At 43.3% G+C, this 26,469-nt stretch overlaps 2 protein-coding genes across 2 annotated transcripts in view; one reads left to right on the forward strand and one right to left on the reverse strand.

Annotated features, from left to right (window-relative positions):
* ccm2 (CCM2 scaffold protein) overlaps positions 1 to 26,469 on the reverse strand; it is a 421,717-nt gene that overhangs the window by 143,701 nt on the left and 251,547 nt on the right. The gene's annotated exons all lie outside the window — the stretch shown is intronic.
* Positions 9,318 to 11,040, forward strand: tcf21 (transcription factor 21; the record flags this gene model as incomplete). The annotated part of the gene is made up of 2 exons (XM_080790446.1): positions 9,318 to 9,782; positions 10,951 to 11,040. The coding sequence occupies 2 exons, from the start codon at positions 9,318 to 9,320 to the stop codon at positions 11,038 to 11,040; spliced, it is 555 nt and encodes a 184-aa protein (XP_080646572.1).

Below are 26,469 nucleotides of genomic sequence, written 5' to 3' on the forward strand. Positions count from 1 at the left end.
AACCCGACATTGCCTCCAATGAGTTGGTTGGTGTTAGCTCGCGACCATTGGTGTGTGAATGTGTGAATGTGGGAAGTGAGGACTGTTTGCTGCTTCACCTCCCAATGTATGAATGAATGAATGAACCATTTGTGAAGCCCTTTGAGCACTTGGAAAAGCACTATAAAAATGCAATTCATTATTAAAGGATAAAGGATTCTTCTTGTTTGTTTGTTTTTCTTTTGGCGGGGATTCACATAGATCATTTTCACTCTATCAAAAACCTTTCGCAAACATTTTGTGCTGTTATTGGTGAAGATTATTTAGACACAACAAAACATGTCAATTGATTTTCTCCTCACATCAGTGTTGTTGATTTCAACTATATAATTTCAGGTCCAGATTCTGAATATTGAAATAGTCCCCTATAACTCCACGATGATCATTTTGTGTGACCACAATAAATTCATCATTATAGAAACAATCAGGACGAAGTATATATTATAGGATTTAAGTGGTTAAGTCCCGGATGTTTCTTGGCTCCTTGTTGGCAGGCCATTTTGCTTCTGTGTTTTGACTCCTTTTTGTTTTGGCTTCGCCGAGCAAGATGCAACAACACGGAGTGGAGGCGATGAGGCTTTGGAAGGATCACATCATGGGGGGGGGGGGGTGAAGGAGGGGGGCAGGGGTGAAGGGGGGGGGGGGGAGGTGAAGGAGAGGAGGGGGGGGTGCAAGAAGAGGGTGGGGGGTGAAGAGGAGATGGAGGATGGGGGGGTGAAGGGGTAAAGTAGTGTGGTACGGTGGAGGAGTGCTCTGGCCTGTAGAGAAACAACACACACACACACACACACACACACACACACACACACACACACACACACACACACATAAACAGAACTGTTCTATACTACGGAGGGTCTTAAAACGTGCGTGCCTGCGTATGTGAGTGCGTGCGTGCGTGCGTGCGTGCGATAGTTAACTGAGCAGAGTCCTCTCTGTTTATAAACTGTAGTCTCAATCACAGTGACAGAGAGCAGACCTCTGAGTCCCAGTCAGTCAGTCACTGCTTATACAGAGAGTCCACACACACACACACACACACACACACACACACACACACACTCATATCCTCACGTTAAGGTCCTTTCAGAAGGGCATGGAGGCCTCTCGTTGAAAACGAAGTCGCTTGCCCGTCTGAAACTATACCTTTTGGTCTGACAAATGTTGTGCATCATCATCTGGGGCGTGGTCTGGGGTTCTATGGGGAACTGACCCACGCTTATAGCCTTTCATCTTTTGAATCTATGGGGAACTGACCCACGCTTATAGCCTTTCATCTTTTGAATCTATGGGGAACTGACCCACGCTTATAGCCTTTCATCTTTTTAATCTATGGGGAACTGACCCATACGCTTATAGCCTTTCATCTTTTTAATCTATGGGGAACTGACCCACGCTTATAGCCTTTCATCTTTTGAATCTATTGCTTTTTATTCTTTTGGAATTTTCCTTTTAATTTATGTAAATCGACTTTGGGTACAATTAGAAAAATCCTGCTATCATCTGAGCTATTGTTATATTATTACATTTCCTCCACTTATGAACGTTTTTGCACACACACACACGCGCACACACACACACACACACACACACACACACACACACACACACACACACACACACACACACACACACACACACACACACACACACACACACACACACACAGAGAGAGAGAGAGAGAAACGGAGCTGTAATTCTGCTCAAGTCACAAAGTTCGAGCAGAGGTTGAAACAGGGATATACTTTCATGTGTTAGGGGGCGGGGTATGAAAGAACTTGTGTCATGTGTAAAACACACACACACACACACACACACACACACACACACACACACACACACACACACACAAACGATGCAAAAGCAGCTGTGTCACATCTCTCTTAGTTCCGAGAAGCAGTGTTGACTGAGCACTGAGACAGCCTCCATGAGAGAGAGACAGAGACAGAGAGAGAGAGAGAGAGAGAGAGAGAGAGAGAGAGCGAGAGAGATTATAATAATGTGTAGTTTAACCTATCTCAATATTACTTTATACTATTTATACAATATTAATATACCATCACAATATTAGTATAATGGAATGTATACGTTTATATAGTAAATCATAATCTAAGTCTGCAAAGTAACTTACAATATTTGCATCATGGGATGTAGTCCAGTTGTCCAAGTTGAAGTAAGTGTTGCCAAATAAAGTAAATAAATAAAGTTTACAAATAAATCTGGACTCGTGTAAATATTCTTGGTACTTTCCACCGTGCTATAAGAGTTACAAATCAATATTTTTTACAGCGTATGAGGCTCTTACTGTCCTCTTCTGTTCCCAGTTTCACTTAAATTTCACTTGAAAAACACTTAGCCAAAAAGTCCCCAAAATGTGATGACCTCATCACATCCGTGATGACGGCTATGGCCGTTTTTCGTGGTTTTTTGTGCAAAACTAATGCTTGGAATGGATTCAGAATCACGAAAACTCCCTAGTTTGACATTTATTCCAACCTCTGCTATTTAATTATTGGACTAATATACTGTCAAGGCCAAGATGCTGAAAATAAAAACAGCCATGAAGTCAATAAGCTGCTGCATCTTTCAAAGCATAGATTGGATCATAAAGACTGTCGCGTTCAATACTGCATGACTAAACATGACATGTTTCATATACATGTATAGCCGGCTGGAATTGAGCCTTTGGGGCCACCGTAGACTGGCTGCCCTGCCACTTCCTTGTCAATCAGTGTTGACTATTGAAAGGCCCTGCAGTCTAAAACAAACACAGGTTTCTTGGTGTTGGCTGTTGGTCCTTAATTGTGTTTTATCTGTCCCTGCCTTGGTGAGTAACATGATGGATAGATGTTATTTAGTGTTTTCTAAATAAGTATTTTAATTATTTGTTACTATACTACCCTACTACCCAGTGTGAGTTCATGTGCCTGGAAGCGATGAGCTCATGTGCCAGAGGGGCCGATGTGAATGAACACGGACTCAAATAGGTATTTACATCATATCAAATTGTTGTTGCAATGATTTATTTGTTTAACTGTGTAGTGTAGGCCTACTAAATGTTTTGTTTTCACTTCCTTATATAGATGTCACCACTGCTTTTGTTTTGTTTGTTTAGACTGATTTTAGTGTTTGTGTGGTTTTATTTAATTGAGCCATTTCCTCTTGTTGTTTTCCTGCATGCTGTGTGGTTCAGTGCGTGTGTTTAGTTTTGTTCTTAGTTTTTTTTAAGATATTGTTCGCATTTTACTGCATTATATATATATATGAAATTGGACATTGGTCTAATAAATATTTGTTATTCCATACTGTTCTTAAAAGTTACTAAATTCCTGTGTTTTGGAACTTTGTCCTTATAAATAACTTGTTGGGGAACCCAGTTTACTGGTCAATTCATGTAATTCCTTGAACTATCTCAAGGTGGCGTAGTCATAACTATAAAAGTAAATCCTTTGCTACACTTGGTTACATACAGGTAGTGTATATATATCGTATAGTCCTCGAGGTGTTCATGGACGAGAGAGCGCCATATACAGCCAATCCCAAGGGAGCATTTACTAAGCCCCCTCAAGCATACGCACGCACACACACACGCGCACACACACACACACACACACACCCACACACACACTACAGTGACCCTCTCCAGCTCCCTCAGACTGTGAGGACAAAAGGCTTCCATGTCATTAACCTGCAATATGACAGGATGTATTAGTTATGCTCGTGGACGTTGCCTCACACCGGATGTCGCTGTCGTTGGACTTCAAAGGTTTATGATCTTTGTGAAAACGACATATATCTCCACTCCCTTTAACCCGCTCATAATTCTCTATTATTGCCCAGAATATCCATCATGCGTTTAAAAAAAAAATCTCCCCACTTGGCTCTCACACAGATAAGATATTCAGTGTTCATTTCCCGTTTGTAAACTCACAAACGGACCGTCCATTTGGTTACATTCGTATTTTACTGTGCACCCCCCCCCCCCCCCACCCCGTGGCTTCTTTGCACTTCTTGCAACCTCCCCAACAAGTTATTTCTGTGTTGTCCTTTTCACCTTCTCATCCTGCAGCTAATGTTGATGTCACTTCATGTGTTTTGCGAGAAATCACATCAATTTGGCCTGTTCTTATTCTCATGTATATCGTCACAAAGCAAAGCAGTCTGTGACTGTCTGTCTGTGAGGCAAAGAGAGAGAGAGAGAGAGAGCTGCTTAACCACTGCTTCAGAGTAAAAGAAGCACCCCAGAGCTTCTATTTTGAAGGAATCCCGGCACTGATTGTGTTTTAATGGTCACTCTATTGGCTAAATGTATAGATTTAACACTGAGAATTTTATTCTAATAGCTGACTTGGTTCAGATAGTGGGCATTCTTCTCATATATATACTTTACAAACCAACCCGTCCTTATGAATCTCAATATTTGTCTCAACACAGGCATGCAGTTGTTCTTCTGTGTGTGTGTGTGTGTGTGTGTGACAGACAGACAGACAGACAGACAGACAGACAGACAGACAGACAGACAGACAGACAGACAGACAGACAGAGTGTATGGTATGGTAATGACCCCGGCCCGGGGCATTGGGTGTCCCCCTTGGTGGCCGATGCTATGAAACATCTGGAACCCGTCTCTTCCTGGTGACATCACATGACCGGCGTGACCTCTCACCCCAAACCGGCTAATTAGCAACGTGTCCCTCCATAACTGTCTGGACGGTCCCTCCTTCAGTCGCTCACAATCCCCCTCGTTCCCCCCTCGTTCCCCCTCACTCATATCCACCTGTTCCTCCATGTCACTGCAGAGGGGTGCAGGGTGGCTGAGAGTGACACACAGAGGGAAACAGTCACTGGAAATGTTTCCTAATCGTTTTGTATAACAATAATTGCACAAAACACTGCAGCTCTACTTCGTCACACTTATATGAACAATAGCTAAAATTGTTGTTGCAGTATTATAAGCTTGAAGATTGCCTGCATGTTTTGGAATTCTCCATTCATTGTCAATGGCATTTAATGCTTGTGTATAAGATCAAGAATATATAGCTGAAGATAGGAGGGGCTAGCGCAGCTCAAATTGTTTTGTGGTATAAATTAAAGCGCACAAACTTTATTCTTTCCTGCATGCCTTGATCTCCTTGCCCCCCCCCCCCCCCCTCCTTTCATAATGTATTGTATTCTTGGAGGGAACAAAATGACACGATGGGAACTATATGCACAAAACTTTGTTTGCGAATTTCACCCACTTTCTTTTTTTTCTTTTTACTTGACAATAAAGTTGATTCTGAAAACGGGTCCAAAATAGGGATGCCAGTTTATTGGTCTATCATATATGGTCTGGAGCCCAAGGCTATAAGACAACCAGGGTTACTGTGGTTAACCCTGGCAAGCATGCACACTCAGCAACACACATGATGCAGTCAAACCATGAGGATTATTTGCACCCATATACTATATGATGATCATAATTATGTGTGTCTTTGTTTGGGTAACGATCAGGAAATGGCATCACATCACATGTGTTTTATCAGTATCAGCCAGCATGGTCTGCATGCACTATTTTAATCTCTCTCTCTCTCTCTCTCTCTCTCTCTCTCTCTCTCTCCCTGGTGAACATCCATGTATCTCAGAGGTGATCATCAATCTAACAGGCTCTATTATTCTTCTCCACTAAGTGCTTTGATTTCAAGGCCACCCAGGAGATTATGACCCCTCCCTCCTCCCTCACTCCCCTCCAAACTACACTCCATTTATTCACCTATATCTCTGTGTGTCTCTCTCTCTCTCTCTCTCTCTCTCTCTCTCTCTCTCTCTCTCTGTCTGTGTGTTTCGTTGTTCGGTCATGTGTTCAGTCTTCTCTCCAACCACACCTTGTACTTAAACTTTTCATTTTTAACTCCCTTTGAAACTATATAGAACTATATGAGAATAGATAAGCGCCGTTATCTGGGTGGTTCACAGTGATATCATAGCTGACAGGTGGTTTATAATGGTGGTGATAATATCTCAGGGGGGGGGGTCTCCCCCATGGTTCTTTAAAGGGGGTCCCATGCAAGATTAGTTAATTTTTTTGTTTTGTTTTTAAGATATTTTTGGGGCTTTTTGCCTTGGGAGAAGACACAAAGTAAAGATTGTCGGGATCAGGACCCACAACACACTGTCATTACAAGTCAAGGTGCCTCGACCTTGATTCATATATAAGATTTCTGTTGTAAATTGCTGACTTGTATATTGTTGATTTGTGTTCTGTATTCGGCTACATTGAAAATGAGGGCCTGCGCCTCAATTGTACTCCGAATTGAAATAAAGGTTATGATGATGATGATGATGACCGCTGCGCTATAAGCCAATTTACCTCCACTGCACTAAGACATTTCGAATGTATACATGGGTCTATGGCACAAAATAATGTTTGGTGTTCCTGGTCACATATACATACATTTATAATATTAATCATGTAGTTTGAGGGGGTGCAGGCTTTAGTTCCGACATTGCGCACCCCGTTTGAGGAGCATGAGGCTCTTTAGCTGCACAGAGACAGCGGAAGGAAGCAGGCAGAGGGCAGCCCTCTGGAGACACACGACCTACCCTCACAGACACGACTTACCCTCACAGACATGACTTACCCTCACAGACTTACAGACTTACCCTCACAGACACGACTTACCCTCACAGACACGACTTACCCTCACAGACACGACTTACCCTCACAGACACGACTTACCCTCACAGACACGACTTACCCTCACAGACACGACTTACCCTCACAGACACGACTTACCCTCACAGACACGACTTACCCTCACAGACATGACTTACCCTCACAGACATGACTTACCCTCACAGACATGACTTACCCTCACAGACACGACTTACCCTCACAGACATGACTTACCCTCACAGACACGACTTACCCTCACAGACACGACTTACCCTCACAGACATGACTTACCCTCACAGACATGACTTACCCTCACAGACACGACTTACCCTCACAGACATGACTTACCCTCACAGACACGACTTACCCTCACAGACACGACTTACCCTCACAGACATGACTTACCCTCACAGACATGACTTACCCTCACAGACACGACTTACCCTCACAGACATGTGGGTTGGGGCTGCTACAGTGACATAATGCATGCCCATACATCTGGAGGGTCACCACCGCCACTGTATACACACACACACACACACACACACACACACACACACACACACACACACACACACACACACACACACAGAGTGATGAATTCACATACTCTCTGCTGTTTGATGTAAAATGTATTTATCTGTTCCTTTATCCATTTTTAACTGTGCAGTATATATGTAACCATATATTGTACATATTCTTCAGAGGTAGGGAGTGAATTAACGATTTTACTGTGTAGGCTCCTGGCTAGTAAATTAGGCTATTCACACTATAGTTGTATTATAATATACAGGCCTATATACAGCACTAATCAAGCAAAGCAATGCAATTAAGTCACACAAATCTGAATCCCCCACCCACCCCTTTTTGCCCTCACTGTATCCTCCTTTAGGATGATTTCCTGTTTTTGGCTATAAGTGTATATATATATTCGTACATCTCTTAAATGCTATGATGAAATGAAAACTACGGAACCTCTTGTGAACAATTAAGTGTAATGCTTTTATGGTGCATGTCGTCCACTCACAGTTAACAGTTTTTGTTGTGCTTGAAATGTATAGCCTATACTGTAATTCTGCAGAATGTTAATAAAATACTTCAATCAATCAATATGTTTCAAGAGCAGGGACAATTAGATTAATTAACTCCCCTCTTGCATGTGACAGGCAAGCATCATCCATCTCCCCCCCACCCTTCTAACACCCTAAGCCCCCCTCCACTTAAAGCCTGCTCCATGCTTGTTGTTTGGTCTTGCAGTGAGAGAGAGAGAGAGAGAGAGATAGGGCCTACATGTGCGCTGCGCTGAGCATCGGTGTGGAATGACGTGAAAGGACAAACAGCGGTTCTTCGGGGGGTCCCCGGGGGCCGGGGGTCCCCGGACCGGTGTCTGTTACATCTGTAGGGACCGAGGCGCCAGCCAGCGCGCCATTTGAGACCTGACGCGACCCCCGTCTTCGCCCCGTTTTATCCCACGTCATTAACTGCAGGCCGCCGGTGCTGAAAGTATGATAGCATGATTAGGCTATAATAGTCAATTAAGTATTATATATAGGGCGAAGCTTTAGGCCATTTATAGCCATATATAGCTGCGAGCTACTGAATGTAACGTTTCTCAGTCAGAACTCAAAAGGCCTGAGAAGACCTAAAATAACAAACAATGGTCTAAAATGAATAATAGGCTAATTTGAAAGTAATATATAAAATAATAATAATAATAATAATAATAATAATAAGCCTAATAATAATAGCCATATCAGTAGTATGGGCCTAGCCTACATAGGCCCTAATAGTGGGCAAGGAGGCAAGGCCCAAATTCTTAATTAAAGCGAAAAATAGCCTACATATTGTCGTATATTTTATACCATACCGGAGAGTAAATGTAAACTGCAGACAGGATTCGATGTTCCACGATATTGATTCCAGATACGACAATAGTTTTTTCAATACGCCCCATGTGGCATAAATAACAATTAAGGCCATCGAATTAAAATAACAATCTGCTCAATCGAAAACAGCTCTGTAAACATATTGTTTTTCTAAGTGTTGCAATTCAGCTGCATGTGCAATTAATCTTCTTCCAGTCCATTTTAGATATGAAATCCAAAAACTCTCAAAGAGTGAAAATTGCAGGATGCGCACTATATGAAACTATTTTGTCGTTTACGCATGACTTATATAGGCTATTTAAGAAAGAGGCCAATGCATTTTTTAAAACGCTATATATATATATATATATAGGTCAATTTTAATTTAGGCTACTTTTCACGTGACACTATTTTGTTGGTCAATCTTAAACAAATATAGTCCTACTAAACTTTTATTCTCCCTTCTCCTTTATATATTAATTTATTTTTTGAACAGCACTTTATTTTTTTGAATCCCTGCAGTCCTCCTCCCAGCTTGTGGTAACGCCCCCGGACCGGACCCCGGCGGTCATGAACATAAAAAGTCAGTTCCTTGCAACGCGTGCTTCCAGATAGCTGCCGTGTCTCTGTGTGTGTGTGTCTCTGTGAGTCTGTGTGAGTGTGTGAGTGTGTGTGTTTGCCTATAACTCACACAGTTATAGTTGCTCCTATGTTTTGAAGCCGGTCCACCGTGACCGAGGCGTCCAGTGAGTCCAGACATGTCCACCGGATCCCTCAGTGACGTCGACGACGAGCTGTTGTTGGACGGGATCTTCTCGAGCACCGACCAGGAGGAGAGCGAGGAGGATGGAGGAGAAGGAGACGGAGGCTCCGCTCCGGAGCGGCGGGGCCACGCGGCGGCCGGTGGGAAGAACAAGAACAAGAAGAAGAAGAGGAGCGCCGCGTCCCGCAAAGCGTCGGACCTGAACGGCGAAGGAGGAGGAGGAGGAGGAGGAGGCGGCAAGCAGGTGCAGAGGAACGCGGCCAACGCGCGGGAGAGGGCGAGGATGCGCGTCCTCTCCAAAGCCTTCACCCGGCTGAAGACCACGCTGCCCTGGGTCCCCGCCGACACCAAGCTGTCCAAGCTGGACACCCTGCGCCTGGCCTCCAGCTACATAGCGCACCTCAGGCAGATCCTGGCCAACGACAAGTACGAGAATGGATTTATACACCCCGTCAACCTGGTAAGATCATTATTTATATCAGTGACTGTGACCCCATGGTTTTATTTCAACACTTTTTCATTTCAAGGCCCGTTATTTATTCGGCATTTGAGCTGCACGGAACCACCATTTGATGACATTTAGCCTCTCCGACCCAAAACATAGAATATTGTGTGGTCGTTGGATAAGATTTTGTCCACATTCCATTCCATGCTGTATTGACATGGTGGTAGCCTACCATTAGGAGAGATAACAGCCAAACGTTGATTACAATAACAATTCTTCTAACATTCTGTAATTGTGGGGGACTTTATTGTAAATTAACTAATGCAGATGTTTAACAATAATTTAACTCTTGACAACGTATAAAAATGGTCTCAAGTCAAGAGTTAAAGATCTAACAATGTTCCATTTGGTTAACCAACTATCCATCATTTAGCTGGGGGGACCACCTGGAACCCCCTCAAGGACCACTGGTGGTCCCCGGACCAGTGGTTGAAAACCACTGTATATATATCACGAACCATGGGCTGCAGTCAGAGTCCTGCATACTCACGGAGGAGTGAATAATGCTTCTATCCCTTCTACAAATCTGAAATCTATATACCGGTATAGATGGAATTGGGCTCAGAGTACATTGCAGGTGCTTCATGGGAGAGGTGGGGAAAACAAATAATTTCCTCAGTTCTGAAGAACTTCTGACGTAAAAGCGTATATAACCTTTTAGTCTATACATAGGCCTTATATATGTTGGCCGGCCCAAGCCTGCTCAAAATATGCAACATTCCAGTTCACTGTAGTGATTTGTTTTCAAATAGAATTGAATGACCGGTATAAGCATTAAGATATGAGCTGGAACAGCTCTATAGCTCTATAGAAATATGGTTTAAATGTGTTATATTTGTTATGTTCTTAAGCTTATACGCATGTGTCATGATAACGACTTTTTATGTATGTAATGTATTGCCATGTTTTTTGTTCTTGCTTAATGTAATTCGCTCTGGATTAAGAGCGTCTGCTAAATGTAGGCTATTCAGGCCATTGCATTGCATGGCCCGGTCCCCCCCTGCTTTAAAAATGAGATTTCGTGTTATTGAATTGTTTGTAAAGTAAAGCAAAACTCTTTAATATCAATCAGAGCTGATTATTTTCATATAACTTCTCCTATATGTTTGGGTTTTTTCTTTAGACGTGGCCTTTCATGGTTGCTGGGAAGCCCGAGACCGATTTAAAGGAGATGCTGAACAGTACCAGACTATGTGGAACAACCGCCTCCTAGCCCAGAAGAACAGTATACGAGGTAACGAGGCTATGTGGAACAACCGCCTCCTAGCCCAGAAGAACAGTATACGAGGTAACGAGGCTATATGTGGAACAACCGCCTCCTCCTAAAGGCTCATACATAGTCTGGATTTACGGGGTTGGGGTGACCACCGAACTACAACATGACGTCACTGAGGTGACCACCGAACTACAACATGACGTCACTGAGCCGCGGTGAAGAGCAAACTACCACCACCGCTCCAGCCCCTTCTCTCTGTTTTTACTCACCACCGCTCAACGTTATTTCAGCTCCGGTGGTCAGCTCACCACCGGAGCGGTGGTACAACCGCCTCCTAACCCAGGGAACGGACACCTCTGAGCAGTACGAGGCTATGTGGAACAACCCCCTCCTAACCCAGGTTGCTAACCCACCTGTTGCAGAAGGACAACCCTTTTCCACAGACTTTAGGTTGTGTTTATATTATAGTTTCAGATGACGATCGATGGACATCGAAATGCCAACACGTTCTCATCATCTCGTCCGCCAACAGACTTCTCGAGTGGGAATAACCGAGCGAGCGAGCGCGTGCGTGCACTCTTTCGTGCGTTCCTGTAAAAGATTATATGTTTTTTTATTTAAATGTCTTTCTTTGTGCCACTTGACTGTCTTTGCTGGTTCAAAGATAATGTGTGTGCTTTTATAGTTTGTTTTATACCCTTCAGAAGTTCTATTAGACCTATGTGTTTTTTCCTCCTCCTCCACACGAATGAGCCTGTTTTGAGGCTACATGATGATGATGACATTGGAACTCAAGTGCACATGAAATATTCAAGTGTCCTGTCAAAGGTTCAAGTAGATTACATGTATATAAAAAATATATTGGCTACATTTTTTTGTTACTCTGCGTGCAGGACTTAAAGAATGCCTTTTCATTTGACTCGTTTCTTTTTCTTTTCTGCAGTGAGTGTGTGGGCCAGTTCTTTGACCTGCAGGCTAACCTCTCTTATCACACCATCCCTTCAAAATGTCCTACGGCAAAGACTCGTGCGGCTACAAAGAGTGTCAGTGCGCAGATAAGTGTTGCGCTATTTGTTTTCTTAATCTCTTAAAGTCAACAGTGGACGGCCGTTACCACCAGATAAACAAATTGCTGCAATCAGGGATGATTTAGGTGCTTTTGGAAAAAGTCCTCCTCGATCGTGGAGGCTGTTTGTCAGGCCAAAATAACCGAGGGGTTGTCTTATAATGAACTTTAGTTTCCTTTAGTTTCTTTGCCCATTTAATAAATTGATGCATCGTAATTGCGAAGGTATGTTATACATATTATGCCAGAGGTTTGTTGTTTGAGGTCAGACATTTTGAAAGTGGTAAATGTGCACACTGTGCTTAATCCCGCCCCAGACACGTTGTTTAATTCGCGCGGGTTATGACCGCTGTGTTTACATTCTGCCGACAGTTATTTATGCAGTGTCCGCTGGCGAGAGAGGAGGCGTGTATGACTCAAGTTCTCTCTCTCAACTCTCTCTCTCTCTCTCTCTCTCTCTCTCTCTCTCACACACAACCACACACACTGTTAGATTTAATAAGATCCCTGTTTTAGTCTATTTTATTTAGCCTATAGGCCTATAAAGTATAGCCTACTTTCTTGCAGAGACCTAAGTACCAATAGCCTGTAATCTATCCGTACAATTCCACTAGGCATGCCAGGCTTTCCTAATCTGAAGGACCATTGCTCGATGCGAATACAGGACAACTCACCCCCCCGGTGCTTGGGGTGAACTAAACCAAAAACTAAAGGGGTGAGTTGTCCTGTTAACCACGATGCAATGGATACTGAGTTCTGAATCTGAACAGGTCATTTTGGGACCTGCAATTTGCATCAAACAGGTGCCTAGAAGCCTATATACACACCCTGGCCTTATAGTGGCCTATAGTTTATTTAGATGTTATAGGCTATTCACTTATTTAAGTACATTTTTAATTTTATTTAGACTACCCTATTTCAATAATATTTAGTACGTGCACAATCACACACAAGATGTGTCCACTCCTATCCCTTTTTTATTGTATTGTTTTATTTTGAGGCCTGGTTTAATGTGAATGCATTATGCTCTCAATTTGATCACAGCATCAACCGTGCACACCCAGCCAGGCAAAAAGTATACAGGCTACTCATATTTTGTACTTGTACTGTAAAAGTATCAATACTGCAATTTAGAACGATACTCTGTTACAAGTAAAAGTCCAGAATTCAAAATGTACTTGAGGAAAAGTATACAAGTATTGGAATCAAAATGTACTTAAAGTACTAAAAGTAGAGGTACATAGCCTATATACCAGCCATATGCGTCGCGATGCGACACACTGACATTCTGCATAGTGAGTACTAACAGAGGGCTGAATTGACTAATGTTCTGTTAGGCTAATAATAATCAAAGTAACTATAATAATAATAATAATAGTACTTTATTTGTATAGCACCTTTCATGACATGAAATGCAGCTCAAAGTGCTAGTAACTATATAACGTTTTCAAATGAATGTGGAGTAAAAGTACAAACATTTGCCTCTGAGATGTAGTGGAGTACTGTGTAAAAGTATTGCAAATTGGAAATACTGTCTCAAGTAAAGTACAAATACCTCAGTAAATTGTACTTAAGTATACAGAATACAGTACTTAAGTAAATGTACTGTACTTAGTTACTTTCCACCACTGCACCCATAGTCTGCAGTGCACATGAAGCGCAAACAACAGATGTGGCAAAGACCGACGTATACGTCACGAGGCTACATAGAGACGTTCAAATAGAACTATATATGCTCATTGCTGAAGACGTATTATAGTAAGCAGCGTTTCCTTTGAGGACCCTCACCCAATTCATCAATGGCATGTGGCTATACGGACGGAGTCACAAGGCCCCAGAGGGACCACCGGGGAGAAAATAAACTTGGCACTAAAGCAGCCTTTCCTCTCTCTGGGGCCAGCTGTGCAGAGGTGCTGCCCGAGAGAGAGAGAGAGAGAGAGAGAGAGAATGGTCATTAATGAGATAGCAGGGGCCAGGGTTCTCATGCACCGGAGCAGGCTGCTGGCTAATTGTTTAGTTGGACGGCTGCCAAAACTCTGGAAAAGTCAAGAATGGGGGGGAGGGGGGAGGGTCTGGGGTTAAAAAGGAGGAATCATATTTTGTTTGGAAAGATTCTCTATTGTTTCCTCTCTCTCAGGATATCAGCATCTGCTCAATGATCCTCAGGACTAGTCCTTGAGGGGGTTCCGAGCTCACTGAGTTTGTAGATCTGCTATTTATTTTTTTTAAAGGTGGAAAAACAATGAAACATTTTAAGCTTGACATGAAATGATGAAATGGTTGAGAAATAACAGCTTTACTCACATCAAAAAATGTCCATCAAAATTCCTCCCATCACACTTATCACCCCCACGCCCCCACAAAAATGTTTTTCATATCTGACATTCCGTTAGTTGACATCCTGGTCAGTTCTCTAGACCAATAAAAAGTCCATTTGGTTCTCTCTGGAGTCCAAGCACTTTGAGAACAGTCACACTAGACTAGAATGTATTGTATACTGCCATCTTCTGGGTGAAATATAAAATGTATCATCAAATTGTCAGAATGAAGAATATATCAAATGGATTTAATGAGCCCATTTGTTCACAGGTAATATATTGTGTTTCTCAAAACACAACTGGTTTAAAGTAAACCCATGTCTGCCCACAAACAACATCTCTTATGTATGATCGATTAGGCCGGGGTCATTTTGACCGTGACCTTAATGTGACCTTAATAACCCTGCAGGCCGTATACACCCAAAAATGTATATCTTCAGGACAGCCTATACAGATCGTTCCTATCAAGATTCACACAAATCTATAATTAAACTTTCTCATTTCATTTTATTCTCTATTGTCACCTGCAGTGACGGTTGTTATAATAATCAAAGATTGCATGCTGCCAGACTGGAGATGCATATCATCAACCAAATGGTTCAAGGTTGTACGTTATTGTAACATCTTGTGTACAGTACAGCAGTACAGCTACATAAGAGTAAAACTTATTTTAGTTTGGCTTCCTCATAGACAGCATAACATTCAAACAACAAAACACGGGCAAGCACAGCAAACAAAGAGATAGAATAATGAGTGCAAGAAAGAGCATTCAGAGTAAAATAAAATAGTAACATAATTGTACAGCAAAACAGCAAAAGTATTATACCTTTATTTACTGCAAATTCCACATGATTGATTGACTGCTTATATTCTTAGACAGCTGCACTTCCCATAGCATAGTGCCTCCATCTGTATGACCACAGGCAGGCGGAGCAGTAAAGAATCCATGGGACCTCTCTATCCCATGGGACTGGGATATAGAATGCCAGTGAGGCGCTGACCGAGAACTCGTACAGTTAGTTAAATAAGTAAAGGGGAATCCCCCCCCCTGGCTGCATGGGGGGAGATATTCAACTTTTCGTCATGCGGCAGATACTCTGATTGAGCCCCTATACTGCTACCAGTAAGACGCCCGGAGGGCGAGAAGCAGCATCCGCCCGCCTGGGTGACTGCAGACTGCGGGCCGTGGGGCGAGTGCTCATGGCCATGGAGGTGTGATGTCACAAGGCGTGACCATATATGGAGGTGTTATGTCACGAGACGTGACCATATATGGAGGCGTGACTAACACACAGAGATGCAGGTTTTTCTTTTGTAAATGCGACCTACAGTCGCAACAAGGCCTAAATCATATTTTTTCAAGTGAATATAAGTTTTAATGAGCTGAATCTCCTTAACATTTAATTAGCAAAATAATATCGCTAAGGATAGTCTAATATAAATTATCCTCACTAGTCTATAATTAAGTACACAACAACCAAATGTTCAACAGCCTAATATATAGTTTCAATGGACACTCTACTTTCTCATTTAAACCAGAGGGTGGCGCCAGAGGCTAATTATCCAATCATATGCGTGCTTGTAATATTAAAGCCTATTTTATGCTCCATCGCTCGATTTTTGATTGATGGATTGAAATATTTATTAACAGTTTGTAGAATTACCTTCCTGAAGCTAAGGACTAGAAATATAATGGATTATTATGTTGATTACTTGTTTCAGGCAGATTTGCAATAATTAATATGTTGTTGCCTCAAAATGCTCAAATATATTATGAATAATTAAATATTGTGATTTTCTTTGTGCAGCACCAAAAACTTTATAGGCTATCACTTATTAGCTACTTCAAATAAATGTTGTCATAATTGTTGAGAAAATTACATATTTTGTATTTGTATTTTGTTACCCTTATTGGCCTTAGTGAAATTAAATTAAAATTATTTGTTATCATTAATGCAGTAGAAGAATTAATGCAGAAATCAAGCTGTTAAGCTTGACATACTAAGGTGATGTGGTGATAATTTATATTATAAATAAATTGTGGACGGTTAACTTTAATCACATTTTATTTTCATATACCTGCCTGTCATGTGACCCCTGCATCCGGCATCCGGCTGTGTTTTGTCCAATCAGATTTGTGACTGCATTGAGGCGGGCGTTTTTCAATTTGGTTTACGTTTGTTTTGTGAGATTTGAGACATAGACAAATTAAGACAATATGCCGGCGAGCGGTTCTTCCAAGAGGAAAGCAAAAAAGATTAAGGATGCGAAGACGGCTAAATTACTGAAAAGGGTTCCATTGATTTCAAACTTCTTTCTTAAACCACCACATGAAGCGACGAGACCGAGGAGACAGGTGATGCTGCTGCTGGGACTAGCAGTGATGCTAATGCTAACGTCATCAACCAGGGCGAGGCAAGTGGTGAAGTTGTTGTTGTGGAAAATGTTGGTGGTCTAAATGGTGAGTTCAGAATTGACTCACTCACCACTTTGTTACACAATAACCTCATTTATAAATCAGCATTCAGAGCATTGATTGAATGCATGTTGTTATGCACCGCCGTGTGCTTAAATAATGCCCAGATTAACTCGGGGTTTGAGGTGGAATGGAGAACAGCTGGTATAGCGCCGCCGCCACCAATTAATTGGCATCAGCGTGCATCATGGCATTGGCAGTTGGCACATCAGCCAGCCATCCTAAATACAGCAGCTTTTAGTTTTCCTGCATGGCCTGCCCAGACATCCCTGCTGAAAAAATAAATACAAAAATAAAAACGGCAGAAACCAGCTTTTGATGACATGCTGTCAGGCATATTATGGATGGTCTGGCTGGTTTGTCAGTGTATTTTGGTTAGCTGGTCTAAGGCTGGATGACTGCTGGTCAAATGGGTGGACTGAACAGCAAAGACCAATATGGACTTAATAGCCGTGTATATCCACGGAGCCGAGAGATTTTTACCTGCACTATATTTTTCCTGTACTTTTAAACAGAGAGAGAGAGAGAGAGAGAGAGGGGGGGGGGGGGGGAGGAGGAGGTAAAGTGTCTAGTTATAGTGAGAGTTGAGGGGGCCCAAGGGGGGTCAGCATAGCCTCTTTTGTTTGAGTGTCGTTACAACAACAACAACGACAACAACAGATCCACCTGTTGGTGGCGCTGTAACTGGCCAATGTGAAAAGGGTGAGATATATATTCCTCAGCCTTAGTATGAAAGTCTGTGAAAGATTCCACGTAAATTGCACAACTGCCTTCATAATTTGAGTCATTTTCAAAAATCCACCTGTTGGTGGCGCTCCTGTTCTCCTGTTGAAGTAGACCACTGGCCTTTGAAATAATGCAGCACCAATGTGAACTTCCTTTTGTTTTGTTTATTTAAAAAAATAATGTACTAAGGCAATTTAAATAAATGTAAGCCACTTAAGCATATTTAATATAACAGCAATGCAATTAATATACGTTTAAATGGCTCTATTGAATAACAACATTGCTGTAATTTGCATCAGTTGAGTCCCAGTTTCAATGTATTGATTTATAAACAGTATGCAGAATGAGTACATTTAATTCAAACAAAAGTACAATACAAAAACTGTGGACACTATGACGAAGCATTACACTTGTTTACAATAAGGCCCACCATTTTCAATTCATCAGAACATTTAGAGACTTACAATTATACACTTCTATATAAAAATCAGGAATGATTGAATGTAATATGTCAGGTATATCAAGTTAGTTTCAGCCTTCGAGTGGAATCTGATATTTCCTCTCGTACTGTGTCTTATGGGTTAAGAATTGCATAATTATGTACCATACTATGATATAATATTCAGCAATAACCCAAAGATGTATAAGTTTGTAGTATAAGGATATAATGTATAACCTTAAGAGGCAGCAGGCATTTCTCTGGCAGTATGGTTGGAAAGACCAGCAAAGCCCAGCTGAAAAGTTGGTCAAGTTGGTTAGATCAGTGGCTCTCAGTCAACCCACACCCAAAACATGACCTTTGGGCCTATAGTGGTTTCGCATGCAGTCATAACTATTGACTGAATTATGGTTGCTTCAGGATCACAGTAGGCCTACGGCCAATATGTCTCATTAGCTCTTATGTGTTATGGAAATAAACAATACATGATTATTCATGTGTTTTTTCATACCAGTAGTTCATGTTCACAGCTTGTTCTCAGCAGCCAAAGCAAAACGACATGGAAAGAAGTGAAACTTAGTTCCTGAACGTATACCCTCCAGAGGGAACAGCATGCAACTACACCGCAAAATTACATTTCTGGGTTTAGTTCATATGGGTTTAGTTCATGCAGCATTTTGATTGCTATTCTATCAGATATATTCAAAATAGAGCTTTAACCAAGACTAACATAATGGAATGTCAGAACAGCTCAGCTCCATATATGGAGATCTAAGGGTGGCAGCGGGGCCAGTGTCTTGAGTGTAGGCCTATACATGCATGCAGGGTTTTATGAGGTCTGGAGCATGTCTTGAGTGCACTGTTGACCCGTCACGGGTGTGATCTTTGTAAACGAGCAGTAGGTGGCGCTGTTACGCCACAGTATCGTCGTGGTCACTTCTGGACCCAGTTTGTAATGTCACGTTTTCCTCTACTCAACTCATCCTATTATTTTCTAAACTACATCTGGTGTCATTTTCTCATAGCCTATATATATATATATACGGCCACAATGTTGCTGTATATCTTTTACAGAAATCATGTGATACTAGGGTTAGGGTTAGAGGAGCGTCCTTGTTGCCGAAAGGTTGCCGGTTCGATTCCCCCGGACGGGCTGGAAGTGATTGGTCATCACTCACCCAATAGAGCTGAAGTGCTCTTGAGCAAGGCACTGAACCCCCAAATGCTCCAGTGGAGCTGCTTAGTGGCCTAACGGTATAAGACTGTGGTTGTACTGGTCAGCTCCCATGTTTTAATGTGTGTGTGTGTGTGTGTGTGTGTGTGTGTGTGTGTGTAGGAGCAGGAGCAGCTCACAGAGAGGAGAGCACAGCGGCGTGCACAGCGGCCCCCAGCGTGCTAGGGGTCCACCGACCACCGCTGCTGCCTTCCCCTGTCCCTCCTGTGACAACATTTGCGGATCTCGCATTGGTCTGAGCAGCCATCAGGCTATGCACAGACGACAGACACAACAATAATTATCCCCTTGAACTTTATTTGGAGCAACGTCCTCATCGACATCGATGGACTGCCATAAGCAAGCAAGCAAGTAAGTGTGTGTCTGTCTGTTGAAATGTACTCTCTTACAGGTCTTGAGAGTGTACAAATGGACCCTATTTGGGTCCAGTTACAGTACTGTGTGTGTGTGTCACACACAACGTGATGTGTTGCATATGAAAATGATCCCGCCGCCACACGCATCACTCACTGACACGTTACTGGTCAGTGGTCAGGAAGGACATTTTATACCACACACACACACACACACACACACACACACACACACACACACACACACACACACACACACACACACACAGGGTTCTGGGTCGCCAAGTGGAACAAATGAACATGTCTGCATGGCTGGTTTCAACTGTCCTCCCGCGTGGACAACATCATAGCAGGACATCACTAAATGAACAGCCATAAATTCCAGCCGAGCCAAACGTCCAAACATGACCTCATCACCGCTATAGAAGAGGTGTCTCTGTCTGTCTCAGACCGCTGCCTCTGACCTCTGAGAGGCACACGTGCGCGTACGCACGTCACGTACACATACAGTACGCACGCCACACATGTGCCACACATACACCAGTGCCACCACACATACACACATGCATAGACACAGACACACACAGATTTATGTCCCCTAGTAATCAGCATCCAGCAGACTGTAAAGGAATGTGACTATAAACATGTTCTGCATGTCTATTGAACGATGACCATTATTGTAGTTGTTGTAATACCATACAGTACATATAAGTACACTTAATCTATACCATGCATTATACAGTATAGCCTATTTACTTCATCTAAACTCCAGCTAAACAATAATGCTCATAATTCATATAGGGTGGAGGATAGGAGTGACAGAGACAGAGAGAGAGAGAGAGAGAGAGAGTGTCATCACAGAAATGCAGTAAAGGTCCCTAATGCACACTGCTGCATTTTTCGTATTTTTAGCAGCGTTTATTTCTGCCGGTTTTACGAAAAAATGCGTCCAGTCTGCATACCTTTACATTATTATAAATATAGTCTATGTCAGTGGTTTTCAAACCTTTTCATATCGAGGTCCATTATGTGTTCAGCATTTGAGCCACGGAGGAACCACCATTTGATGACATTTTAGCCTCTCAGACCCAAAACGTATAGAATATGTTGTTGTTTTTGTTTAATAAGAATTGGCCACAATTCCATGCTGTATTGATGTTGGGTGCCATTAGGAGAAAAAACAGGCAAATGTTGCTCAAAACTAACAATTATTTTACGTTCTCCAATTATTGTGTTCTTGTAAATTAATTAATGCCCATGTTTAACAGCAGGCGGGACACTGAGGCGGAGCTGAAGAGACAGGGAATCAGCTGGGGAGAGGCGGAAAGGAAAGCCCAAAACCGCGTTGGATGGAGAAGAGTCGTTGATGGCCTATGCTCCACTGGGAGCGACGGGCCTAAGTAAGTAAGTATGATTAACAGCAACATTTTACTCTCTTGAAAGCGTATATTGAAACTAAATGGACCCGGACCATTTGGGTTAATTTTACGCTCTCAAGAGTTACATTTCTGGACATTGTACGAATATTTCTGGACATTTTACGAATATTTCTGGACATTTCACGCTCTCTGGACGCACTTTAGCACCCTCTGGAGGTCGCTAAGCTTGTTGAGTGCTGGGATTAGGACTGCTGCAGTGCATGATGTTTAGGGAAAGTGCTGAGAGTCATCATTTGCGATTGAAGAGGAAACAAGTGGGTGTTGGCAATCACACACACACACATGGTACCACACACGCACAGACACACGCGCACACACATAGGCTACACGCACGCTAGGGCTGCACAATATATCGTTATCGTATCGATATCGAGGTATGAACATGCACAATATCAGTATCGCAAAAAGGCAACGGTATCGCGATATAGATATATCGTCGACATATCGATATATCGTCTATATCGACAATATATCGTCCACTTCTAAAGCCAGCCCTCTATTTTAGCCTGTGCCCCTCGGAAAATAAACCATCACTCGTTTGTCCCTCTGTCCTGTTGTAGCCTGGCTCCAGCCCTGCATCGCTAGCCAGGTCCATTAAGAAAATATGTTATGGCGATTCAGGTCTGGAGTCTCCCGACGACGGTGTCAGCTAGGGCTGCACGATATATCGTCATCGTATCGATATCGAGATATCTGCCATATATATCGTGATATGAATTTTTGTCCATATCGTGCAGCCCTAACGCACGCACGCACACACACGCACACACGTGCACACTCGTGGTCTAATGGCGAAATGTTAGTGGATGGAAGCAGAAAATTATGTTTCCCCAGATGGACGCAATTACCTTTTTGTGCGTGTGTGTGTGTGTGTGTGTGTGTGTGTGTGTGCGTGCATGCGTGCCTAAGTCTAAAGCCATTAATTCAGGCTTAATACCACTTTAATTCCAATCAAATCAGAATTAAAAATTTACACTGGGAGCCTGCAGGTGTGTTCTACACATTAGGTCAATGACTGGCGTGTGTTCAGCAGTATGGCTGAGTGGGCCGCGTGCGTGCGTGCGTGCCTGCGTGTTTGCAGTGTGTGTGCGTGCGTGCGTGCGTGCCTGCGTGTGTGCGTGCAGTGTGTGTGCGTGGGTGCGTGCGTGCGTCTGTGCTGCTCGTTGTTTTCGTTAGCTATCCCAGTCTGTTATGATTAGGAAGACATGAATCACAGCTCACCTTAATCATCATCATTATTATTATTCTCACACGGAATAATCCTCAGTGCTCGTTTGACCTCAGGGAGAGAGAGAGAGAGAGAGAGAGAGAGAGTTCCATGAACAGAGAGAGAGAGAGAGAGAGAGAGAGAGAGTTCCATGAACAGAGAGAGAGAGAGAGAGAGAGAGAGAGAGAGAGAGAGAGAGAGAGAGTTCCATGAACAGAGAGAGAGAGAGAGAGAGAGAGAGAGAGAGAGAGAGTTCCATGAACAGAGAGAGAGAGAGAGAGAGTTCCATGAACAGAGAGAGAAAGAGAGAGAGTTCCATGAACAGAGAGGAGGATTCCACCACCATCCATACGCAGGTTAACCAGACGCTACCTAAACCTCATGCAGGCACTGAGGCAGCATGATGTTTTCCTCATCATCATCATTCCCACACAACTCTAATGCCAGACTGATGCTGCTTAGACTCATACTGTGACCCACCGTGAATGGGAGACATGCAGTCATTGGATTATATTATTCATTTTCGTGTTTTCATGCCATATGAAAGCAAGGAATCATAATTTATATATATAGCTTCAAATTGACATATTGTTTGTTCAGTTTGACCCACCGGTTTTAAAGATACATACAGTATGGGCTGGCTTATAGAGTATAATGTCTTGCAGAAAACAGCTATAGTTGAGAAATCGGGCTTGAAAAGGTTCACTAAGGTAAACTATAATAAGGTCCAGTTTACTATAAGTCTAGATCACTGTTTCCCAACCAGTGGGTATAAATACCTTAATAAGTAGAGAAAATAGCAGATCTACAAGACCACAACACGGTGCATCTGTGACGAGTTTGGTTCTCGGGAGGAATGGCAACTAATTTATCTTTTACTAATTTATCTTTTTAGCATCATGTTATGCTTTAGCTATTGAAAAATAGCAGATCTACAAGCTCATAGCGCGCCACCGAGTGGCGCGCTACAAGCTTGTAGGTCTGCTATTTTTGAAAAATCGAAGAACGACTGACTTTTTTAAATCTGATCTCAGGTCAGATTGGGTTAATCAGACCAGTGTGTGTCCAGTGGAAAACCTCGTATGAATCTGATCTCAGGTCAGAATGGGTTAAATCATTTAAATGATATACAGTGCAATCCTCACTGTTATTTTCTTTTCAACAATATGTTTATTGTTACAATGTTCAACATATACAAAGATAACACAACTTATACAGTACACATATATACACGCCAACAACATACCTCTCCCTCCCCCCAACAGATAATCAAATACAGTACAAAATCATAACAAAAAGGCCTGCCTTAAGATAATACAACAGAGTACAACAATACAAAAATAAATTAAACTCATTAGAAAAAAACCCCTTCCTTAGTGTTAATGAACTGAGACTCAGGGCTGTATTTTGCGTGTCTTAAGTACCAGGTCTTATTCCCTAACTTGAGTAAACTAAAGACCTGGAGGCGTGATCAATGCTCTTTGGCCACTCAGAATAGCCAAATGGCATTGATCACGCCTCCAGGTCTTTAGTTTACTCAAGTTAGGGAATAAGACCTGGTACTTAAGACACGCAAAATACAGCCCTCAGAGTTAAATGTACACTATAGGGTTTGACGGCGGTCGAGCGGCAGCGCTGGCCTCCTTTCCTCCAGCCAGTAGGAGCTGAACGGACCCCTCAGAGACCCACTGGGATGATGGCGGGTCCTTCCCTCCAGCCAGTAGGAGCTGAACGGACCCCCTCAGAGACCCACTGGGATGATGGCGGGTCCTTCCCTCCAGCCAGTAGTAGCTGAACGGACCCCCTCAGAGACCCACTGGGATGATGGTCCCTCCAGCCAGTAGGAGCTGAACGGACCCCCTCAGAGACCCACTGGGATGATGGTCCCTCCAGCCAGTAGGAGCTGAACGGACCCCCTCAGAGACCCACTGGGATGACGGTCCCTCCAGCCAGTAGGAGCTGAACGGACCCCCTCAGAGACCCACTGGGATGATGGTCCCTCCAGCCAGTAGGAGCTGAACGGACCCCCTCAGAGACACACTGGGATGATGGCGGGTCCTTCCCTCCAGCCAGTAGGAGCTGAACGGACCCCCTCAGAGACCCACTGGGACGATGGCGGGTCAGAACAGAACAGCCTCTCACTGTTGAGTCATGGAGTTTATGAGAAACCGTGGCTAATCCTTGGCGAGTGCCCCCATCTGTGTGTTCGTGCGTGCGTGCGTGCGTGTCTGTGACTCTGTGTCAGGCATGTGCAACTTGTCTGGAAGTGACACAAACACCTGCTTTGGTGCTTATCTGTGCGTGCGTGCGTGCGTGCGTGCGTGCGTGTGTGTGCGTGTGTGTGCGTGCGAGGCGTGCGTGCGTGCACATGCATGCATACGTCCACATACACACGCACCTATACCCACATGTAGCATGCACTCCCAACAAGTGAATGTGTGTCTCATTATAAACGCCCCGGGACAAAATCACTCACAGGTGACTTTGTTTATTTGATCTCAATTAAGCCTCCGCCTCCCTCTCACATGGAAGTTTGACCCAGACTCCCTCTAATAACTCTAAACAACGTTCCAGGGATCATATGGTGGAACCCCCCCTCCCCGAAAAAGATTTGGTCAAATCCCCCCCAAATCCCCCCCCCCCCCCCCCCCCCCCAGCCTGGCTCTTTTTTTTTTAACAAAGTGTTGTTTTCATCCACGCTCCGACGAAATGGGAACACTTCGGAATTCCGAGCACACATGGGCTCAATTATTAGCCTGCGAAATTCTGGGGGGGGGGGGAGAAAAAAAAAGGAAAGTCGGCAACAACGAAAATATCCCTCTAATCTGAGGGTCTTCCTCTAAAGGGCGGGTGTGAAGAAAAAAAATTGGGGGTACTTTTTTTTTCTCTTTTTAATTGGGTCCAGATCTGACCAACTTCAGCCAGTTGGAAAGCACAGGCCGGGAGGGGGGGGGGGGGAGAGCTTTGCAAGGAGAGCTATTTTGTTTAAAAAAAAAAGAGGGACTATTTTGGGTTGAAAGTGAACAAATGTCATATTTTTCAGGAGGGGGTGTAGGTCCACAGCGGAGTGTTCTACCCTGACGTTATAGGAAGCAGATGGACAGGATCAAGGAACGAAAACACTGAGTCCCATCAGGGAGGGAGAGAGAGGGAGCAGGAAAACAGCCATGCAGGTGATGTAGAGTGTGTGTGTGTGTGTGTGTGTGAGTGTGTGCGTTTATAGTGAAATATAGAGAGCTCATGATAGGCGTAAGACGTGAACACTCTAGCCCATTTAGACCTGGGAACGATTCTACAATTAATGTCTTCTACTGTAAATCCTGACACAGTTTTCTGAAAAAGCCTATGTTTCTATATGTCAGTTGTTCCTTTTTTATGTCAAGGACCCCCCAAAAATATATGTACAGTAATTGGCTGCCGACCCCCATCTGGAAATATGTTGTTCTTCCAGGGACCCCCCCCCCAGAAGCAAAGATATGAATTTAAAACGTTTGCTGTGAAAGAATATATATTCAAAGATTTGCACACGTTTTCACGAGATCGTATGAGCTTGTAGATCGTATGAGCTTGTAGATCTGATTTTCCAATAGCTAGTTTATAATAATGGTTAAAACACCAAAAGGGGTTCCCGCCCGAAATGGGCTAGACAAGGTCCTTCCGTTCACCCTTCACACTATAGTAGACTCTCAGAGTGCAGGACAACTGCAACCAAATGGACCCGGGCCGGGGCTGTCTCGGAGTTAAACCAACAACTGAGGATATTTTCCTTTTTTTTTTTTGCCGTGGATGGAGACAGAAGGGAAGACGTTGAGGCGTAGTGAAGTTTCGCACCTGTTCACTCAGCTCGTTAATATAGCTATGCAGAGAATCAGAGGCCATCACGAAATCCCTGAAGTATTTAAAATGTAAACCGCCCCATCCATCCATGGCTAAACACCTTATTCACAGCTGGGTGGTGGACACATACAGCACACATGCAGTTGCACACGCGACACACGCACACACACACACACACACACACACACACACACACACACACACAATCACAATGGTGTTGGACAGATTTATCTGGTGATTGCGGGATGCAACTTACGACAACACATCATCTGCACTGACAGATCTGAGACCAAGGGGGAGAGAGTGCGTGTGCGTACGTGCGCGTGCGCTT

This window comes from Protomyctophum bolini (assembly GCF_963924005.1).
Source record: "Protomyctophum bolini genome assembly, chromosome: 19".
Classification (NCBI taxonomy): Eukaryota; Metazoa; Chordata; class Actinopteri; order Myctophiformes; family Myctophidae; genus Protomyctophum; species Protomyctophum bolini.